This window comes from Gopherus evgoodei, chromosome 3 (genome assembly GCF_007399415.2).
Source record: "Gopherus evgoodei ecotype Sinaloan lineage chromosome 3, rGopEvg1_v1.p, whole genome shotgun sequence".
In the NCBI taxonomy this organism is placed as follows: domain Eukaryota; kingdom Metazoa; phylum Chordata; order Testudines; family Testudinidae; genus Gopherus; species Gopherus evgoodei.
Window position 1 is genome coordinate 60,766,355 of NC_044324.1, and position 18,856 is coordinate 60,785,210.

The following is an 18,856-nucleotide window of genomic DNA, read 5'->3' on the forward strand; positions in this document are numbered from 1 at the left end:
AAAAAAGCTTTCTGTGACTAGCAAAACCAATCACTATCCAGTCAAAAGCAGAGTTCTTTCCATCAGCTCAAGGCTGAAGTTCAAAGGAGAATCTGAGAATTTAACAAAATTGTAGGAGAACAAAGCAAAAGAAATCCAAACATTCGCTGACAGACATGACATGCAGAGCTTTTTTTGTGAGACAAAGACCCCATATGGACCATCAGGACCTAGTGCTCATGTAGCCTCACATTTCTGAGATCCAAAGATGGTAGTATCCTTCTTAAAGATAACAAAGCCATCAAATATAATTTGAAGGAACACTACCAAAAGCTTCTAAATCGAGACTCAACTGTGACTGACACCACCATTGACTCCATCCCTCATCATCCTATCTGGATGCCAACACATCAACACCTGAGGAGGTCTGCAAACAATTAAACAAATGAAGAACAATAAAACACTAGGTCCCGATGGCAAAACAGCTGAAGTACTGAAAGTCGGGGGAGAAAAATTGACTAACAAGCTTCATTTGTTGTTCCTCAAAATCTGGCGCACCAAAGGAATCCCTGCTGACTTACGTAATGCTAACATAATCACCATTTTCAAAAAGGGAGACAGGGCCGACTGTGGAAACTATCAAGGCATTGCCCTACTCTCCATTGCTGGGAAGTTTCTTACTAGAATCTGACTGAATCACCTGCTCCCTCTTACAGAGGAAGTACTTCCAGAATCCCAATGTGTCTTCAGATCATTACAAGGCACCACCAACATGATTTTTGCGGCCAGGCAGATTCAGGAAAAATGTCAAGAACACCACCACCACTCTGTCAACCGTGAGGTCTTATGGCAAAAACATGTCAAAGTTTGGCTGCCCAAGCAAATTTATTACCATTGTAAGACTCCTCCACAACCAGATGACTGCCTCCATCCTGTGCAGTGGTTCTACCTCTGAGCCCTTTATCATCCGAACTGGCATAAAACAAAGCTGTGTACTGGCACCCATCCTTTTCTCCATTTTCTTAGCAGCTATTAAAACATTAACCCAAGACCATCTACAACAGGGCATTGGCATCCAATATCGGACTGATGGCAACCTTTTCAACCTTTCTCGTCTCCATGCCAGAAGTAAAGAAATATTGGCAGCAATAGCTGAACTCCAGTACAGATGATTGTGCTGTAATTGCATACTGAAAGGAGGATCTACAAACAGCCGTTAATTGCTTCTCTGATGCTTACAAAAGCCTAGGGCTAACTCTGAACATAGTCAAAACAAAAGTTCTCCCCCAGCCAGTCCCCGTTCAATCATCTGACCCAGCAAGAAAGATCTATATTGACAAGGAAGAACTGGAAAATTAAAAATACTCTGCCTATCTTGGCAGCCATATCTCACAGAAGGCAGACACAGATGTCAAAATTCAGCACAGATTCTGCTTCACGAGCCTTGCTTTTGGCAGACTGTCTCTCCAGGTGTTCAACAACCAGAACATCAGAGCACATACTAGACTTTTAGTTTATAAAATGATGGTAATCCCAACTCTCCTTAACATTCCTATGAGACTTGGGTGACCTACAGAAAACACCTGAAAAATCTGGAATGCAAGTACCATCTTTGGAAGATCCTCAACATACAGTGGGAGTATCATTGCACTAATGTCAGTGTCCTCACAAAGGCCAACATCTTCCATGCTGAAGCCCTGATTATCCAGAACCAACTGAGATGGGGCAGGTACTGTGTGCACATGCCTGATATATGCTTATGAGAACAACTGCTGTATGCCCAACTCACCAAAGGAGAAAGGAAATGGGGAGGCCAAGAGAAACACTTAAAGACACCCTCAAGATAAACATCAATAGGTATTAAGTATCAGAGGGGTAGCCGTGTTAGTCTGGATCTGTAAAAGCAGCAAAGAATCTTATGGCACCTTATAGAATAACAGAAGTTTTGGAGCATGAGCTTTCGTGGGTGGACACCCACTTCATCAGATGCACCACTTCGTCTGACGAAGTGGGTATTCACCCACAAAAGCTCATGTTCCAAAACATCTGTTAGTCTATAAGGTGCCACAGGATTCTTTGCTGCTTTCATCAATAGGTATTGCATTGAACCACACTCTGGGAGATAGCAGCTCAGGATAGGGATAACTGGCAAAGATTTGTTAGAGAGAGAACGTCCACTTATGAGGAAAATCACCTTGCCTTGGTCGCAGAAAACTGCCAGAAAAGAAAGGAGACAACTGTCACACAGCAATGGCCCAATCCTGTCTTCCAACACCAACTGCAACATCTGCCAATGAGCCTGTGGCTCAAGGATGGGTCCCCGCAGTCACCAAAGGATATATGAAAAATAAAACCTGTGAATGATCATCCTCAACCTTGAGGGATCACCAGTGATTATGATGAGTCAAAGAAGAATTACTGTGCTTATATAGTATTTTATGGTTTGAAAGCATGAGAGTCTATATTTTAGATGTAACTGTAGCTGTGCATTGAGCTGATAGTACATCTTCTCTCTAACTCTGAAAGATACACAATATAAGAAAGAAAGAAAGAAAGAAAGAAAGAAAGAAAGAAAGAAAGAAAGAAAGAAAGAAAGAATGTTATTGTTGCTGTGTTGATCCCAATCACAAAACCAATGACATACCTGAGATGCATAAATGATATGTTCATCCTCTGAGCAGATGCTTCAACTCCCTCACAGATTTCCAACACAACTTCAACAACCACCATCAATCCATTAAACTTTCTCTAGAAGTTTCCCACACTAGCATCCTCTTCCTGGATACCGCAATGAGCTTCAACAATGGAATCATGCAGACAACTATATACAAGAAACCTGCAGATCACCATATCTACCTTTATATATCTAGTAACGACTCCAGACACACCAAGAAATGAGTTATCTACAGTCTGGCACTCAGATAACACAGAATGCTCTGAGGAGAAACTCTGGGGGATAAACCTTAACACACTTAAAACCTACTTCACCAAACTAAGACACTCCCCCAGAGAGGTTGATAGCATCATGGAATGGACCACCCATATACCCCAAGAGAACCTTTTTCAATATGGCAATAAACACTCCTCTGACCACACACCCTAATTGTCACCTTCCACCCCACACTGAAACCCATACTGTGGATCATTAAACAACTACAACCCGTAATTGATGGGGACCAAATCCTGAACTAAATCTTTCCTGAATCCCCCCTTTTGGCCTTTAAACAACCCCTCAGCCTCTCCAAGCTCATCATCAGAAACAAGTTCCCAACAGACCAGGACAAACCAACTTGAAGTGGCACCAGACCTTGCCATAACAATAGATGCAAAACCCGAAGACGTATCTTCACTGCTACAATGATCAGTACACTCCACAACACATCTTTTGAGACCCAGAATTCCTACAAATACACATGTGGTGTATCTCATCCAGTGAACTGAATGCTCCAGTCAAAACTATGTGGGTGAAACCAGACAATCACTATGCTTTTGAATGAACTCACACAGAAAAATGATAAAAGACAAAAGCACCATATTACCTGTAGTGAACATTTTTCAAAGAACAATCACTCTGTATCTGACCTCTCAGTCTTCATTCTTAAAGGAAATCTGTACAACAGTTTCAAAGATGAGCCTCAGAACTTAAATTCAGAACCTTGCTAGATACTAAAAAACATGGACTGAATAAAGACACTGGATTTATGGCTTATTACAACAATGTATAATCCAGTAACCGCCGCTCCACATCCCCCGTTTCCTTTCCCCCCACCACCCTTCCTTTTCCATCTATGACTGGAAGGGTATTAACTGGGCACTTCACCTTGAATGGTCCCTTGAAATATGTGTTAATTGGTTATGCTAAACTAGGGTGAACAGACAGCAAATGTGAAAAATTGGGATGGGGGTGGAGAGTAATAGGAGCCTATGTAAGAAAAAAAACCAAAAATCGGGACATTTGGTCATCCTATGCTAAATAATCTGTTCTGCTTTGTATTTAGCTGTGACACACTGAGTACATTTAGCAGACCTGAAGAACTCTATTTAAACTTGAAAGCTTGCCTCTCTCACCAACAGAAGTTGGTCCAGTGAAAGATATTACCTCACTCACTTTGATTCTAGTATACAAATAAGCCATGCAAGTTTGTCAGTGAAGGAGCAATAGGATATCAATTTATAACCCAAATTCTATACCATAGATTTATAAAACTTCTTGGGAACCGCCATTTTAAATTTCTGGATTTTTACTATCTTTAGCATAAGGAATTTAGGATATACTTCTTGTCCATAGGAGTCATATGCAACACAAACCTATTGCATTCCACTGTTTACAATTCAAAATGTAGTTATGTTTCAGTAAACTGTGTCAGCTATCTTAGAGATTTAATCAGCAATAGCTAAGCCAAACGGATGCATAACTGATTTTCAGGAAATTTAGATTTTATTCTTCTTTGGCCTTTCATATTTATAATAAATACTTCTCTTCAAAAACCTTAAGACATTTTCTCAATACCATTTCTAATACTGTTTCATATTAGTAACAAGTAATAAACTTTACAAAAATGGATTAAAACAATTCAATTTCTCTCTTGTTTTCAATAAAAAAAAATGTTTAAAAGTTACTGAAGTCAAATGGAGTTTCAAATAGTACGTTACCCTCTCCCCACATAATTAAAATTAAAGACTTACATTAATATTGATCTCACATTTCGAGCCAGTCCATCCTGTTTCACAGGAGCATTGATACCCAGCTACAAAGTCTACACATCTGAAACACAAAACACAATTGTAAAGATCGTCATTCATAGTTCTAACTCCAGCACCAGACATAACATTCTATTGTAGCTACATATTTACTAATCACGTGGGGATCTGATCCAACTCCTACTGAATCATTAGGATTTTTTCTGTTAATCTTAATGGACTTTGGATGAGGTATATTATGCAGGCTGAAGGGATTTTTATAGGGCAGACATGCTGCTAATAAAAGAAAGACTTTTCATTTTGACCTGTTGGTATGTTATAACTGAAGAGTTGCTTTTAAGTGTTTTAAAGTCTAATTAATCCACATTTATTGAAAATCGCTTATGCTAATGAACACAAATGAAAGAAGAACTGAGATAACATACAAGTATATTACATTATCTTAAACAGGCAACATCTGTCATCCTTAACTGTGCTTGTACTCTTACTTTATGGGAAGAACATAATTAAAACGATCTTTATCAATGTTCCCTTGTCTGTAAATCTTAAATATCGCAATTTAAGTACATTTTCTTGGAGATAATAATAGTAAAATAAAAATAGGCACCTTCCATGAAGACAAGGCTCTGGCAAACATTCATCAACATCTGTCTCACAGTTTATTCCGATAAAGCCTCTCTTACAGTGACATTTATAGAAGTTTATATCATCAATGCAACTTCCATCATTGAGACAGGGTGCTGATATACATTCATCTATATTTGCTTCACATCTGTTGCCTGCGTAAAAGCAGAACAGTGATGACTGCAACTTTCAACTGTAAACAACAACAAACACTCCAAACCCAATAAAAATAATTGTTTACTTGTTTATATTAGAAATTCCAAATGTTATATTGCACATTTCCCTAATGTTGTTCACGTATTACCTTATTGTAGTCACATGTATAGATTATTCCAATAGGATATTCTTTATTGATGTGCAAGAAGAACATGTAGATTACAATATATTCCACAGTTAGCATCTGTAGTTTTGTTATGGCATAAAGTAACTTGGCTGAAAGGGTAAATTGCAGACAGACTGAATATGTATAGAGGCACTGGGACGATCATGAGGACAATTTTATGGTGTAACGGAAAGAAGAATTAAATGTACCAGTATATATTTTTGGTGTTACTGGGCTGAATGGTAAAAGCAGTAGGTGAGGCAGGTTAACACAGTGTGCTTGTGATATCAGATGATCTAAGGATTAGTTGAGGAGAGTAACAGAACTGTGACTGTGATATGAGATCCCAATGTGAGTTATTAACAGGGCCAGATTAATCTTTTGTGGGTCTTGACACCAAACATATTTGTGGGCCGTTATGTAGTCATTGTGGGCTCCGAGTGTGGTCCTGGTATGGCAGTGCCATTCATGCCATAGTATACTCGGTACTGAATCTCAGAGACATTTTTCATTTTGATCACACATGACTACATGACTACATGCATTGCCATACACAGTTCCCTCAGCCCCCAGATTTTTCTCATTGAGCTTTACACCCATGTGAGTTTACTAGTGCCCACAGTGAGTAAAACTTTCATAGTGATCAGGGAAACTCCCCACAGGTTTATCTCCTTCCTCATTCAGACCTTCTATAGCCATGTCTCCAGTACCTCCCTATTTCACCAGTCACAATATGTGGTCCTACTCTCAGCTCAAAGTTCCAAGGCCAGCAGATACTAGATCAATTCTGACAAATTCCTCCCTCAGCACCCATCCTGCCATTTGAGCAAGCCACTTGCAAACACCATTTCCCCAAAGTGAGGACTTAACCCTTGGGAAGCTGAAGACACCAGCCTTTCTCCCTCTGCTCCCATCTACATGCTAGTCTACTACCTGATCACTACCACCTCTCCCCATGCTTGTTTCCTTTCTACTTTGGACAGGTTCCCCAACCAGATGAGGTTATTCTCCTGCTCCAAACCTGATCTGCTTCCTCTTTCCTTGCTTCCCTTGACATTCCTTTCCTACTGGTGGCCTCTGTTCCTTGAGGTTAATTCCAGTTTCTTTATTTGCTCTAGCTTAATAGCCCCCAGCAGTCACAGAGGCACCTTCAGCTTCTTTGGATATAGCCATGAGGCCAACTGGCAGAGGCCAGCCTTAGATAGCTGCAGCTATTAGTCAAGGAAGAGGTGGCAATTCCAAGGCTGAGCATGCTTGAATCTTGCAACGGTGGCTCTGGGGAGTCTAAATCCTCAGGGCTGACCCAAGGCAGCTGCAGACTCTGCAGTTAAGCGCTTCCCTCCTCTAGGCCATGGCTTTAAGTATCTGAGATGCCCATCTCATGCATCTGAGGCCACCAATTCCCACACAACGTTCAACTAGCACACAGTCATGCAGAAAGTGCAGCCTGAATGATTTTGGAGGCTGGGGTGCCAGGAAGTTCCCATCCCTGAGCAGCAGCTCTGCAATATGCTCACATGGTCCCCCTCCACTGTGGGACCAGGACCCTGTAAAGACAGTGGAGTTACCCTGTGTATAACCAGTTCTGTCCAAAGCCTGTTGAAGTGAGTGGGAGTCTTTTCATTATCTTTAATGGGCTGTGTATAGAATCAAAGGACCCCATTCTAGACTCTAGGAACAAAGTGCATTCTATGCGGCACTGGTTTACTATGGTAACAATAAGGTCTCACATTACCTAGTGAATAAGCAACACCTCCTTCAGCACCTAACTTTTTCTGAGTGGCTTCCCACTCAATTACTAAATGTAAACCTGCTTCACTTACAAGGGCTGAAAATATCAGGTAGTATGGTCACAAAAGCAAGGCACTTCTGAATTCAGTAGGAATTTTGGATGTGCACAGAACACAGACAGGACTGGTTCCCGCATGCTTACAGAACTGCAGTAAAGTGGATCAATTTTCAGCTTGTGAGACTGGAGGATATCTGGATCCATATTATAAGACTTTCCTACATAAATGAGAAAAAGCTGAAGTGCCTTTGTTGTTTTTTTTGTTTCACTCTTCGTTTCTAGGGGAATTTGTCAATGCAATATTACTGTCTTCCTTTTAAACAAACAAAACTAAAAAAAATTGGTAATGGCTGTTGAAAATAGCAATTCCAGTCCTAGTTAGCACTGGGGAGATGCCAATATTTCTTGCTCAATTTTATCCTGCTTTTTCTACAAGTTACAGTAGATCAGCATATTTGATTTGGGAGAAATGAAGTAACAGCAGCCTAAACTGAGCTTGAGCACTCCTGAATTTTGAGAATGTTCAAATCTGGAAGGCAGGTTACCTAGATTCCCTTTCTGAATTCTAGATAAATCTGTAAAGGAAAAGCCAATTTCTGCTTCCATAGCTCTGACGTGGAAATCCTCCTATGTGCCTGGTACTGTATCTAAAGCTGCCCAGGTCCTCTAGTAGAGCCTTCCCTCCCATACTTATCATTTTAACTTCTCATGGGATCCACAGACCTCCCCTGCTAGGCTTCAGATAGAGAGGGGCACTGTCCATTTAGTCCACCCAATTCCTTTTTGGGGGGCTGCCAGGCGAGGTCACACCAGCATCCTTAATCCAGTCTAAGGAGTCTTCTGAGGGTGATATCTGGGTCAAAGCTTTCTACTCCTTGGGCATACTTGTTCCCCATTCACAGTGACACCCCCTTCTAGCAGTCAGTTATCCATGCACAGCAAGCTGCAGTGCATGGGGTCTCAGCTTCCCCATTCCCTTTCCTGTTGATAGCTGCCAAGGGAATGCTGGGAAATGTAGTTCCTTCCCTGATCTAGGGCGGACTCTATAGGCAGGGAGCTGGCCAAGGAACTACAGCTCCTAGATTACATGAGCAGGGGCAGGAATGAGGGAGTCACATCCCCTTAGATCTTGGCATACACACAGGAGAGGAATGTGGGGCTGATAAGAGCTTCTGAACCAAGCATTTTGAAGGATGCTGCTCCCAACAGGAGAACTAAAGTCCTTGACTAATAACATTTTGTAATATTATTTTCCCCAAAGGACTAGTGGATGGCATGCAATCTGTTGGTGTAATCTCGAGCATCTGAGACCAGGATGTGATGATATAAGTCTTGGCTTGATCTCTATCTGTGAGCAAAAAAATGTTGCCCGAACATCTGAACTTCAAGAATATCTCAGGTGGGCAATATCTCAGGAACCACTTGTTCAAATGTCCCCAAATCTGGATCACTGACTAAACTCAATCCCTTCTAAGGCACACAAAATTTCCAGGCAATCTGAGCATAGTAACTCCTCATTTAAAGTTGTCCCAGTTAACGTTGTTTCATTGTTACATTGTGGATCAATTAGGCAACATGCTCGTTTAAAGTTGTGCAGAGCTCCCTTCTAAGTCATTTGGCAGCCGCCTGCTTTATCCACTACTTGCAGGAAGAGCAGTCCAGTGCTGGTGAGTGGTTGGAACCAGGGTGGACCGGCAGCCCCCTTATCAGCCCTTCCTATCAGCTCCCCACTCCCCTAAGTTTCCTGTGCAGTAGCTGCACAGCAGACTTGCAGTTGCAGCTATCTCCTCCCACTGCCATGTGCTGCTCCTGCCCTCTGCCTTGGAGCTTCTTCCTGAGACTCCTGCTTGCTGTGTGGGAAGGGAGGGGAGGGGAAGAAGAGGGGGGCTAATGTCAGGGTGTCCCCCTCACCCCTGCTCCTTCACCCCACTTACCCCATCATCAATAGAGCAAGGGGAACACACGGCAGAGGGAGCTTCCAGGCAGCAGCAGCTGCACCTCTGGTCCAGTCTCAGCTTGCTGATCTAATTAACAAGGCAGTGTACTTCTGACCCCACTCTTAATACTTAAAGGGGAAATGTGCATCTCTCTCTCTCTCTCTCTCTCTCTCTCTCTCACACACACACACACACACACACACACACACACACACACACACACACACACACACACACACACACACACACACACAAACACGGTACCTGTCTCTGTCCTTGTCTGCCCTCCCTCCTTTCCTGCTGCCTTGTAGAGTGTGAGAGTTAACCCTTGAGGGCTCAGCCCAGGTATGGCTCTATGTTTTTTGCTACCCCAAGCAAACCAAAAAAAAGGCTCCAAGAGCGCAATTGCCGTAGAATAAAGGCTGTCTCTGAAATTGTGCCTCCCCAAGCACCTTTGGTTTGCTAGTGCCTGGAGCTGACTCTGGCTCAGCCAATTGCTAGTTGATCATTTAGCAGTAAGGCATTCCCTGGGAAATATCCCACCCTTTGAATCCTCCACCTCAACCAAGCTTCACAATCATCATCACTGTGTGCCACTATTAAATTGTTTGTTTAAAACTTATACAGAGTGTGTGTGTGTGTGTGTGTGTGTGTGTGTGTGTGTGTGTGTGTGTGTGTGTGTGTGTGTGTGTGTGTGTGTAAGTAATATGGTCTTTTGTCTGGTGAAAAAAATTCCCTGGAACCTAACCCTCTCATTTACATTAATTCTTATGGGGAAATTGGATTCTCTTAACATTATTTTGCTTAAAATTGCATTTTTCAGGAACATAACTACAGCGTTAAGTGAGGATGTACTGTAAGTGTATGGATTTTAGAGTACTTAGATAAGATACGCTTTTTAAAGAGAAAGCTGGTATTAAAATTAACTTAATTTGAATTTACTGCATTATTTATTTTCTCAAGCTAAAATTTAAATGCAGTAACTTTCAGCAAGTGATACAAGAAGAACATCCTTTCAATTTCTTTATGAAGACATGCATTATTTGAGAAGAGCTGATGTACTTTTATTTTTGTAGTTTTCTTGCAAATAAATCCTACACATCTTCTAACCAATTATTTCAACATACTTTATGAAATGTTGATTAATTCAGCACCAGAATATATCTGGGAGGTAAACAGTATTATCCCCATTTTACAGAATGGGGAGCATGAGGTACAGAAAGAATTAGTAACTTACAAAAGGACATAGAGGAAGACCACACCAGAATTAAAAAACAAGACCTCTTGATTCTCAGTTTTGCACTTTAGCCACAAGAACATTGTTCTCTTTCATGATGATGCCTCCACCCAAGTATCTCAGTCAGATTATTAGATTTAAAATACTAGTGACTGGCATGTGTGCACAGATGCTTGTGGATGAGACGTTTCTACATTAAAATCCTGTTTCCCATTGCAACACACACAATATATTTGGGGTTGTGTGAAATGCTGGAACTGTCAGCAGAGAGGCCAAAGTATTTGTGTCAAGCATATTTGTGATCCAATGCAATCAGAGAATGAAAACAATACCTTGTGATTTATTTATTCAGATTATGTGATCCTATATTCATTCTGTTCACTTTGCCTATATGTCTCAGCTCTTTCTCCCAGGCTTTGTCTGTCTTTGTATATTGCACCACCTTTAGGACAGAGATTCTCTTCCTCTATATTTGCAAAGCACCTAGTACATTTTGGATGCTACTCAATATAACTAATACATGATTGATATCTTCACCAGAACTAATACTAATCATCACAACTAAATAACATAACTTGAAGACTGATGAATTGAACACTCACAAATACTACACATGACCAACCAGGAGTTTAAAATATCCACATGATTAGAAATACTGACTAATTACAAATAATGGATACATTTGAGGATATTATTCTCTCAGCTTTCTGATTCAGACATAAGACATGGTTCATGCCTGAAGGAGCTTGATATGTAGTAAACAACATCCTGTAAATGCTAAGCAGGACCGATATGGGCATATGTAAATGTGTTTGTATATATAAAACTCATACATAAAAGCTCCCATATCCAGGGCTGTAGGTGCCTTTTCCACATATTGCAAATTCAAACACTGATGCAAAGAAGATTAAAAATATTTTCCCCAAAGCCAGGAAAGAAATAAAGAATACAGAATCTCAGCCCTCAAGCCTGAAGCTTCAGCACACAAATCCCAGCACTTGATGCAACCCTGTCTTTCCTCCCCCAAACCTGGGGAAAACATAAGTTTTGAAGTGTGACCTGAAGCTCTCCAGATTTAAGATATTTCAAATCAAGGGGGAGGAGGAAAAATCCAAGGACAAATCCAGTAACTCCCCACTCCCCTTTTTATACAAGAAAGTGCCCATTCAAGTGCAACACTGATTGCAGCTGTGTCAATATCCTACAGCAAAAGAGGCAGTCTCCCAAATTGGTATGCCCCATGCCATTTAGGGCTTCATAGGTCAAAAACAGCTTTAACTGCATTTTGAAACCCAAAACCATGGAAATCCTGGAACATTGGTGTCATCGTCATTGTCATAGCTTTTTTCTCCAAAACCATATGCAATACATAGTGTTGTCACATATGTCAGAAAATTATAGAATCATAAGACTGGAAGGAACGTCGAGAGGACTTTTAGTCCAGTCTCCTGTACTCATGGCAGGACTAGACCATCCCTGACCAGAGTTTGTCTGAGTTGCTCTTACATATCTACAATGTCAGGGATTCCACAACTTCCATAGGCAATTTATTCCACTGCTTAATCACCCTGAGAGTTAGGAAGTTTTTCCTAATGTCCAACCTAAACTGCCCTTGCTGCAATTTAAGCCCACTGCTTCTTATCCTATCCTCAGAGGTTAAAGAGATCCATTTTTCTCCCTCCTCCTTGCAACAAACTTTTATGTACCTGAAAACTGTTATCATTTTCTCTACACTAAACAAACCCAATTTATCTCAATCTTCCCTCATAGGTCATGTTTTCTAGACCTTTAATCATTGCTGCTGCTCTTCTCTGTACGTTCTCTAATTTGTCCACATCTTTCCTGCAATGTAGTGCAAGACTGGACACAATATTCCATTGAGCCCTACTCAGTGCAGAGCAGAGTGGAAAAATTACTGTGTCTTGCTTATAACGCTCCTGCTAACACATCCCAGAATGGTGTTTGCTTTTTTTGCAACAGAGTTACACTGTTGATTCATGTTTAACTTGGGATCCACTGTGACCCCCTATCCCTATCTTCAGTATTGCTTCCTAGGCACTCATTTCTCATTTTGTATGGATGCAACTGATTGCTCCTTCCTAAGTGAAGTACTTTGCATTTGTCCTTATTGAATTTCATCCTATTTACCTCAGACCATTTCTCCAGTTTGTCCAGATCATTTTGAATTTTAATCCTATCATCCAAAGTACTTGCAACTCCTGCCAGCTTGCTATTGACCACAAACTTTATAAGTGCAATCTCTATGTCATTATCTAAATCATAGATGATGATACTGAACAGAAGCAGACCCAGAAGTGATCCCTGTGTTACCCCATTTCATATTCCCTTCCAGCTTGACTGTGAACCACTGATAACTACTCTCTGGGAACAGTTTTCCAATCAATTATACAACCTAGTAACAGCTCTATTTAGGTTTTATTTCCCTAGTTTGTTTATGAGAAGGTCATGTGAGACAGTATCAAAAGCCTTACCAAAGCCAAGATATATCACATCTACCACTTCCCCCCATTTACAAGGCTTTTTGATGCATGATGTCTAATAGTTCCTCTGGAGTACAGGATTGTTGACTGGGGGCATAGCATCAGGCAATATGTTGAGTGTTTGCCTAAGCTCTTCACATTCCCATTTGAGGTTAGGCATCAGCTTCCAGTTGGTCATATTGTAACTCCAGCTCAATTTACAGTATATTGGTATTTTGTTTGAGATCAATGCCTGCAAGTAATTGTCCTGAAGAAACCATGTTCTCCCAAATCATCAGCATTCCCTGAAACTTTGTACCTTATAGCCTTCCACAAAGGTGTTTTGGGGTGAGAGATTTTCCGAGGCAAAGCTCTTTCTGGACCTCTGCCTCTTGCATGATGAAATGTGTCCATGCAGTGGATGTCTTGTCTCTCCTTTTTTACTGAAGGCATTTTGTCTCACTGATGATGGTACAATCTCCATATGGCAGTATAAAAACAGTGTGGGAGGTGGTTTCAAAGTCCCTTGATAATCCTAAAGAACTGATTGAGTTCCATATCAATTTTAATATCCAGCGGCGTTTTAAAAACAAACAAAAGGAAGTATTTCTTCACACTGTTCACTGTCAACCTGTGGAACTCTTTTCAACATGATGTCCGAAGGCCAAGACTATAAGAGGTGTCTTAAACAGATAGTTAAGGGTAATTGCCTCTTTTACCCTGTAAAGGTTTAAGAAGTTCACCTAGCCTAGCTGACACCTGACCAGAGGAACCAACAGGGGAACAAGATGCTTCAAAAGGAAGGAGGGAAGTTTTCCTTTGTTTTAGAGTCTCAGTTTCAGCCGGAGTGAAAAAGATCAAGGACCAGACTCTTATCAGGTAGTACGTTTTGAAAGGGATAAATAGGTTTATGTTTATTTTCTTTGTAACTTGTCTTGGTATCATTAAGGGAATTATCAAACTGGGTATTTGGGTATTTTTTGTGTGTACTAAATTTGTGCCCAGGGGAACATCCTCTGTGTTTTAAATCTGTTGTCTGTAAAAGTAGCTGATATGCTAATCTCTCCCAGAGGTTTTCTTTTACCTTTCTTTTCTTTAATTAAAAGCCTTTTTCTTAATACCTGATGATTTTTCCTTGTTTTTAGATCCAAGGGGGTTGGATCTGGATCCACCAGGATTTGGTGGGAAAAAGGAGGGCTGATGGTTAATTTCTCCTTGTTTTAAGATCCAAGGGGTTTGGATCTGTGTTCACCAGGGAATTGGTGAAATCCCTCAAGACTACCCAGGAAAAAAGGTAGTACTTGTTGGTGGTGGCAGTGATGCCAGATCTAAGCTAGTAATTAAGCTTAGAAGTGTCCATGCAGGTCCCCACATTTGTACCCTACAGTTCAGAGTGGAGAAGGAATCTTGACAAGAAGATTAAAAGAAAAACCTAGATAACTACATGTATGCTATCAGGCAATGGCTATTACCCAAGAAGCTGGGAATAGGTGACGGGGATGGATCACTTGATTATTACCTGTTCTGTTCATTTCTCTGAAGCAGCTGGCATTGGCTACTGTTGGAAGAAGGATATGGGCTAGATGGACCTTTGGTCAGACCCAGTATGGCCATTCTTAGGTTCTTATGTTGTGTGCATGGCTTGAATATGACCATACTCAGGCACAATACTCCATAGTTGGTGCACGTAGAAAACCTATTTTTGGTATTTGAGTACTCAGTGAAGAATAGAACCAAACACTACATTTTCTTGATGTTCTCTCTGTACTACAGTCTTCAACTCTGTGGAACTGAGATGTTTTAACTGATGTCATCATGCAAGAATAACAAACAATAACATAGATATTTCATGAATACACCTCTAAACTGAATCACTGAACAGAGGAACTGTTTTGCTAGAGAGTACCTAAATATCACAGAAACTTTTTTCCTTACAAATCAAAAAGAAAGTATATACAATGCTTCAACATGAGGCTTTTTGATCTGCTGTTATTAAGAGTTGCTTCAAGTGCACTGACAAAGCAGAAGCACTGCACAGTGCTATACCTCAAGCCTGTAATTAACTTGCATAAACTCCAAAGCCTTTCTCTTAAATCATTCTCATATCAAAATGGTGAAAATGTTTCTATAAGATCAGGTTTCAGAACTTCAGAAGAAAGGTTTTTGACTATCCCAGTACATGTGAATCAAGATTATATAGTTCTAAGCAAGTTTTGGTGAGTGTATAATATTGTTCTCCCTTTACATAATTAGCTGTAATGTAATTTGACGTGTTTGCATTCCTGATCTCTTCAGCACTGATAATAACCGCTAGTACTAGTTCCCTCTTCAAGCCAATAAGCCTGTTCCCGCAAGAACTCTCATTAAAGTTTAAATGAACTGTCTTCATTAGAGGAAGTTGTAATGTACTGAATTGCATTCACATGCCCTTTACTGTAACGTGAGGGTCTTGCTGAAATAACAGGTATTGTGTTTTGTTTGGCTGGCTGGTTGGTTTTGCTTTGGGTTGCTTTTTTCCTAATCTTAGCTGAGCTAATAGAGTCTTTATGTGTAGTCTGTGTTCTGAGGGTTGAAGGTTTTGATTCAAATCGACTCATTTATTCTTACTAATGATATATGCACATAAGCACTAATCATTATCATAAGCCACTCCTGGCCTGCATTATCCTGCGATTTTAATACTCAAATATTCTGGAGAAGAAATGTTTAGTCATGGAGAATTCTCTGGTACTTTTTGTTAGCTAAACAACAGAACACCTGTTAGGAACTATTAAAATTCATTTTATTTATAATTGTATTAATGATTATTTAATTCATAAATACATAAACAAATTTATTTTTGCTTGTTGTTTGAATTTCAGATGTACTAAATACCCAAGGAACTTTCTGGAAATTTGAAAATCTGTCTCTTAGAACTTTAACTATTTTCCAACTCACTACTGCTAGACTTGCCCCTAAACCAAGGTATTTTACAGACACATCCAGAGACAACCTGGTGATAGTGGGAGGAGGCACAATTTAAAAGTTTGTCTGCCCCCAGTCACACCCCTCCCCAAGGCAACCTCCCCCCTTCAAACTTTTAGTCTCTCTTCCCAGAAAACAGCAGCTGCTCCCTGAAGTTCCCAGCTGTTGCTCCTGACTCTCCCCGCCAGGCACAGCTCACCAGATCTGGCAGCTGCCTCACAGGAAAGGGCCCAGCTGCACCATGTCACTGAGCATGGCTGGCAACGGTGGCAGAAATCTGGGGTTGGGGGAGGGACGTGACCCTGGGTGCCCCACTTGCACATCACCTCTGCACGTCTGTGTCAGTTTGGGGGAAATTGTGTGTGCTAGTGTGCAAATAATGTGTTCAGTATTTGAAAAATCTCCGGATGTGGATGTTGAAATGAATTGCTTGAAGGAATATGGATAGTCTACAGTGGAATTCAATCATAAAAAACTCAAATGGCTGTGTTTTGTTTTATTGTATTAATTAAAATGTTTAGTTTTATCAGAATCAAGTAATTCTAATACCATTCATTCCTGCTGCTATGCTTCGTTCCTGTTGCTATCATCTCTCCAGCTCACAATCCATCCACTTGATGAAACAGTGTTGACACTGAGGAACCTAATGCTGCTTTCCTAATTTCTTCCTCTCCTAATAACAACACTTTCAAATTTTAGCTCAACAATCTATTATTTGCTGATTCCAATATTACATACTGTAACTTCTTTTACCCTCAGCAATCTCTAAAGAGATACTTCTGACTTGCTGGATGGCTGTGAGTAGAAGGCAGATTCAGAAGAACGTTTGAAGGGCAGATTAAGGGTTAAAGTGGTCTCTAAAAACTACTCCACATTCATGTCTTTTATATTATTGTATATGCTAGTCAAAAAGCAAAAGTTGTAGTTCTTCCTGATGATTAACAGCTTGTAATTAAAAAGATTCTTCTATACTTTTCTGATCCACCCTTATGTCTGCTGCATCAATCCACTACTACAAAGATACAGAATTAATTTTTGTTTGAACAGCTGAGTACAAATGCAATAAAAATCCATTATTTTATTGTGAGAAAAGAGATTGTGTGATAAATTTATTATGCCTATTAAATAATTACAAAAATATATTTTTAAGACCAAATCTACTGTGAAAAAGCATATATCATATCTCCGCTTTCATTATCCTCCAGTTAAACCTAAAATAAAAAAAGCTCACAGCAATACACTAACACATAGATTTCTATAATACAGAAATCCCTCATAGTCTCCATTTAAACTATATTGATTGAGAAACAAATATGTATTCAGAGCCCCAGAATAGGAGAGAAATATTTATATATATAGTTGAAAGGAATTTTTTTTTCATTTGTTTGAATGAATTTGACCCACTATATTTAATATCCTCAATTGAGGAGAAAATTCCAGCAGAATGTTATAAAATAGTATCAATTAATGAATGAAAGAAAACTCTGTTGTAAATCTAAGACAACATTTATGGAAAGGAAGGGAAGATATTTATATTTCTTACACTAAACTATAGAATAAAGTTGTTTTTGTGGACTAGGGAAAACAAAACTTCAATAAAAGATATTTCCTTACCCACTTCATCTCTCTAGGGAAAACAAAATAAAATTGAATGTAGAAATTGAAATGCTAATTCAAGTCCCATATTAAGTCTATTTTGGTAGATATCTGTCTATTCTTATGCTAAGAAGTGTCTCTGTCTTTCTCAGTATTCTGTCTTGCTCTCTGTCCTTTCTGAAAATATCCTTCTTTTGCAGAGGAATGAAAAGAGAAACAGAACTTTACTTTCTCTTGGACAACAAACAGGATTAAGTATAGGGAGGAATTTAGATGGAAAAGATGAAAAATATATCCCCAGAATATTTAAGGTGAAGAAAAAGAATGTGTCACATCTGTTCTTAAAATCCAAAGTATTGGGCGTTTATACATATGGAAAAAATTCAAGTTATTTTTATATATGGAAGCTTAAACCTTCTAGTACTTGGAACTCATTTTGCCAGGGTGCGCCATTGAGGTTTAACATTAATGATGAATGAAGACTATTTCATGACCAGCAGGCTGCAGATAATGCCATCACATCATCTAACATATCTTGCAAATGCAATTGCCCCTGTAACTAATTACCGGTAGGTCCCTTACTTAGGCACTTTTAAGCATATAGTTACCTAATGAGATTATAACAACCATATTTTGTTTTGGATATTACAGATTTTCAGGAATCTACAGATGAAATAAAGAGGGTGTTAATTCAAGTTCTGGAACAACAGTTCTTTCAATGTATCACTGAAGACAGGAACTCCTGGACTGAAAGAGTAGCTTCAACCTATTCTTTTCAAATTCTGTCACGTCCTTCCCCTTTCCTTGATAACTGCTATTTCATTAGAGAGACTGAATGTTGCTAAAGTAAGTTTCCAAAGAGCTTGCTGTAGCTATCTGCACCTACCTCGATACATCACCTACCCTGAGGGCAGACATAATCTGTTTTGTAATTCCTATTAATAGAAAAGAAGGCGCAAAGTGCTAAGTGAACTGGACCATATTTTAATTAGTACAAAAATAAAATTATTTACTCAAAACAAAACAAAAACAACCCCTCCAACCTCCAAAACATTTAATTTGGTACTAGCTGTTGCACTTCCCTAGTTTAGTTGCCGCTTCAATTCGTTGTTTCCTGGCACTTATGCTCTAGGGCAAGCATCCAATCAACTTGTGAGCAGGCAATGCTCCATCTGAACAGATTGGCAGAAAAGTAGAAAGCCAGGAGTTGATGATCAGGTCTGGGTA

At 39.8% G+C, this 18,856-nt stretch overlaps 1 protein-coding gene across 1 annotated transcript in view; it reads right to left on the minus strand.

Moving 5' to 3' along the window:
* The window catches only part of EYS (eyes shut homolog), a 1,559,204-nt gene that overhangs the window by 859,811 nt on the left and 680,537 nt on the right, over positions 1-18,856 (minus strand). The window contains 2 exon segments of the mRNA XM_030558318.1: positions 4,666-4,744; positions 5,288-5,459. Of these exon segments, the coding sequence (XP_030414178.1) occupies positions 4,666-4,744; positions 5,288-5,459 (251 nt within the window).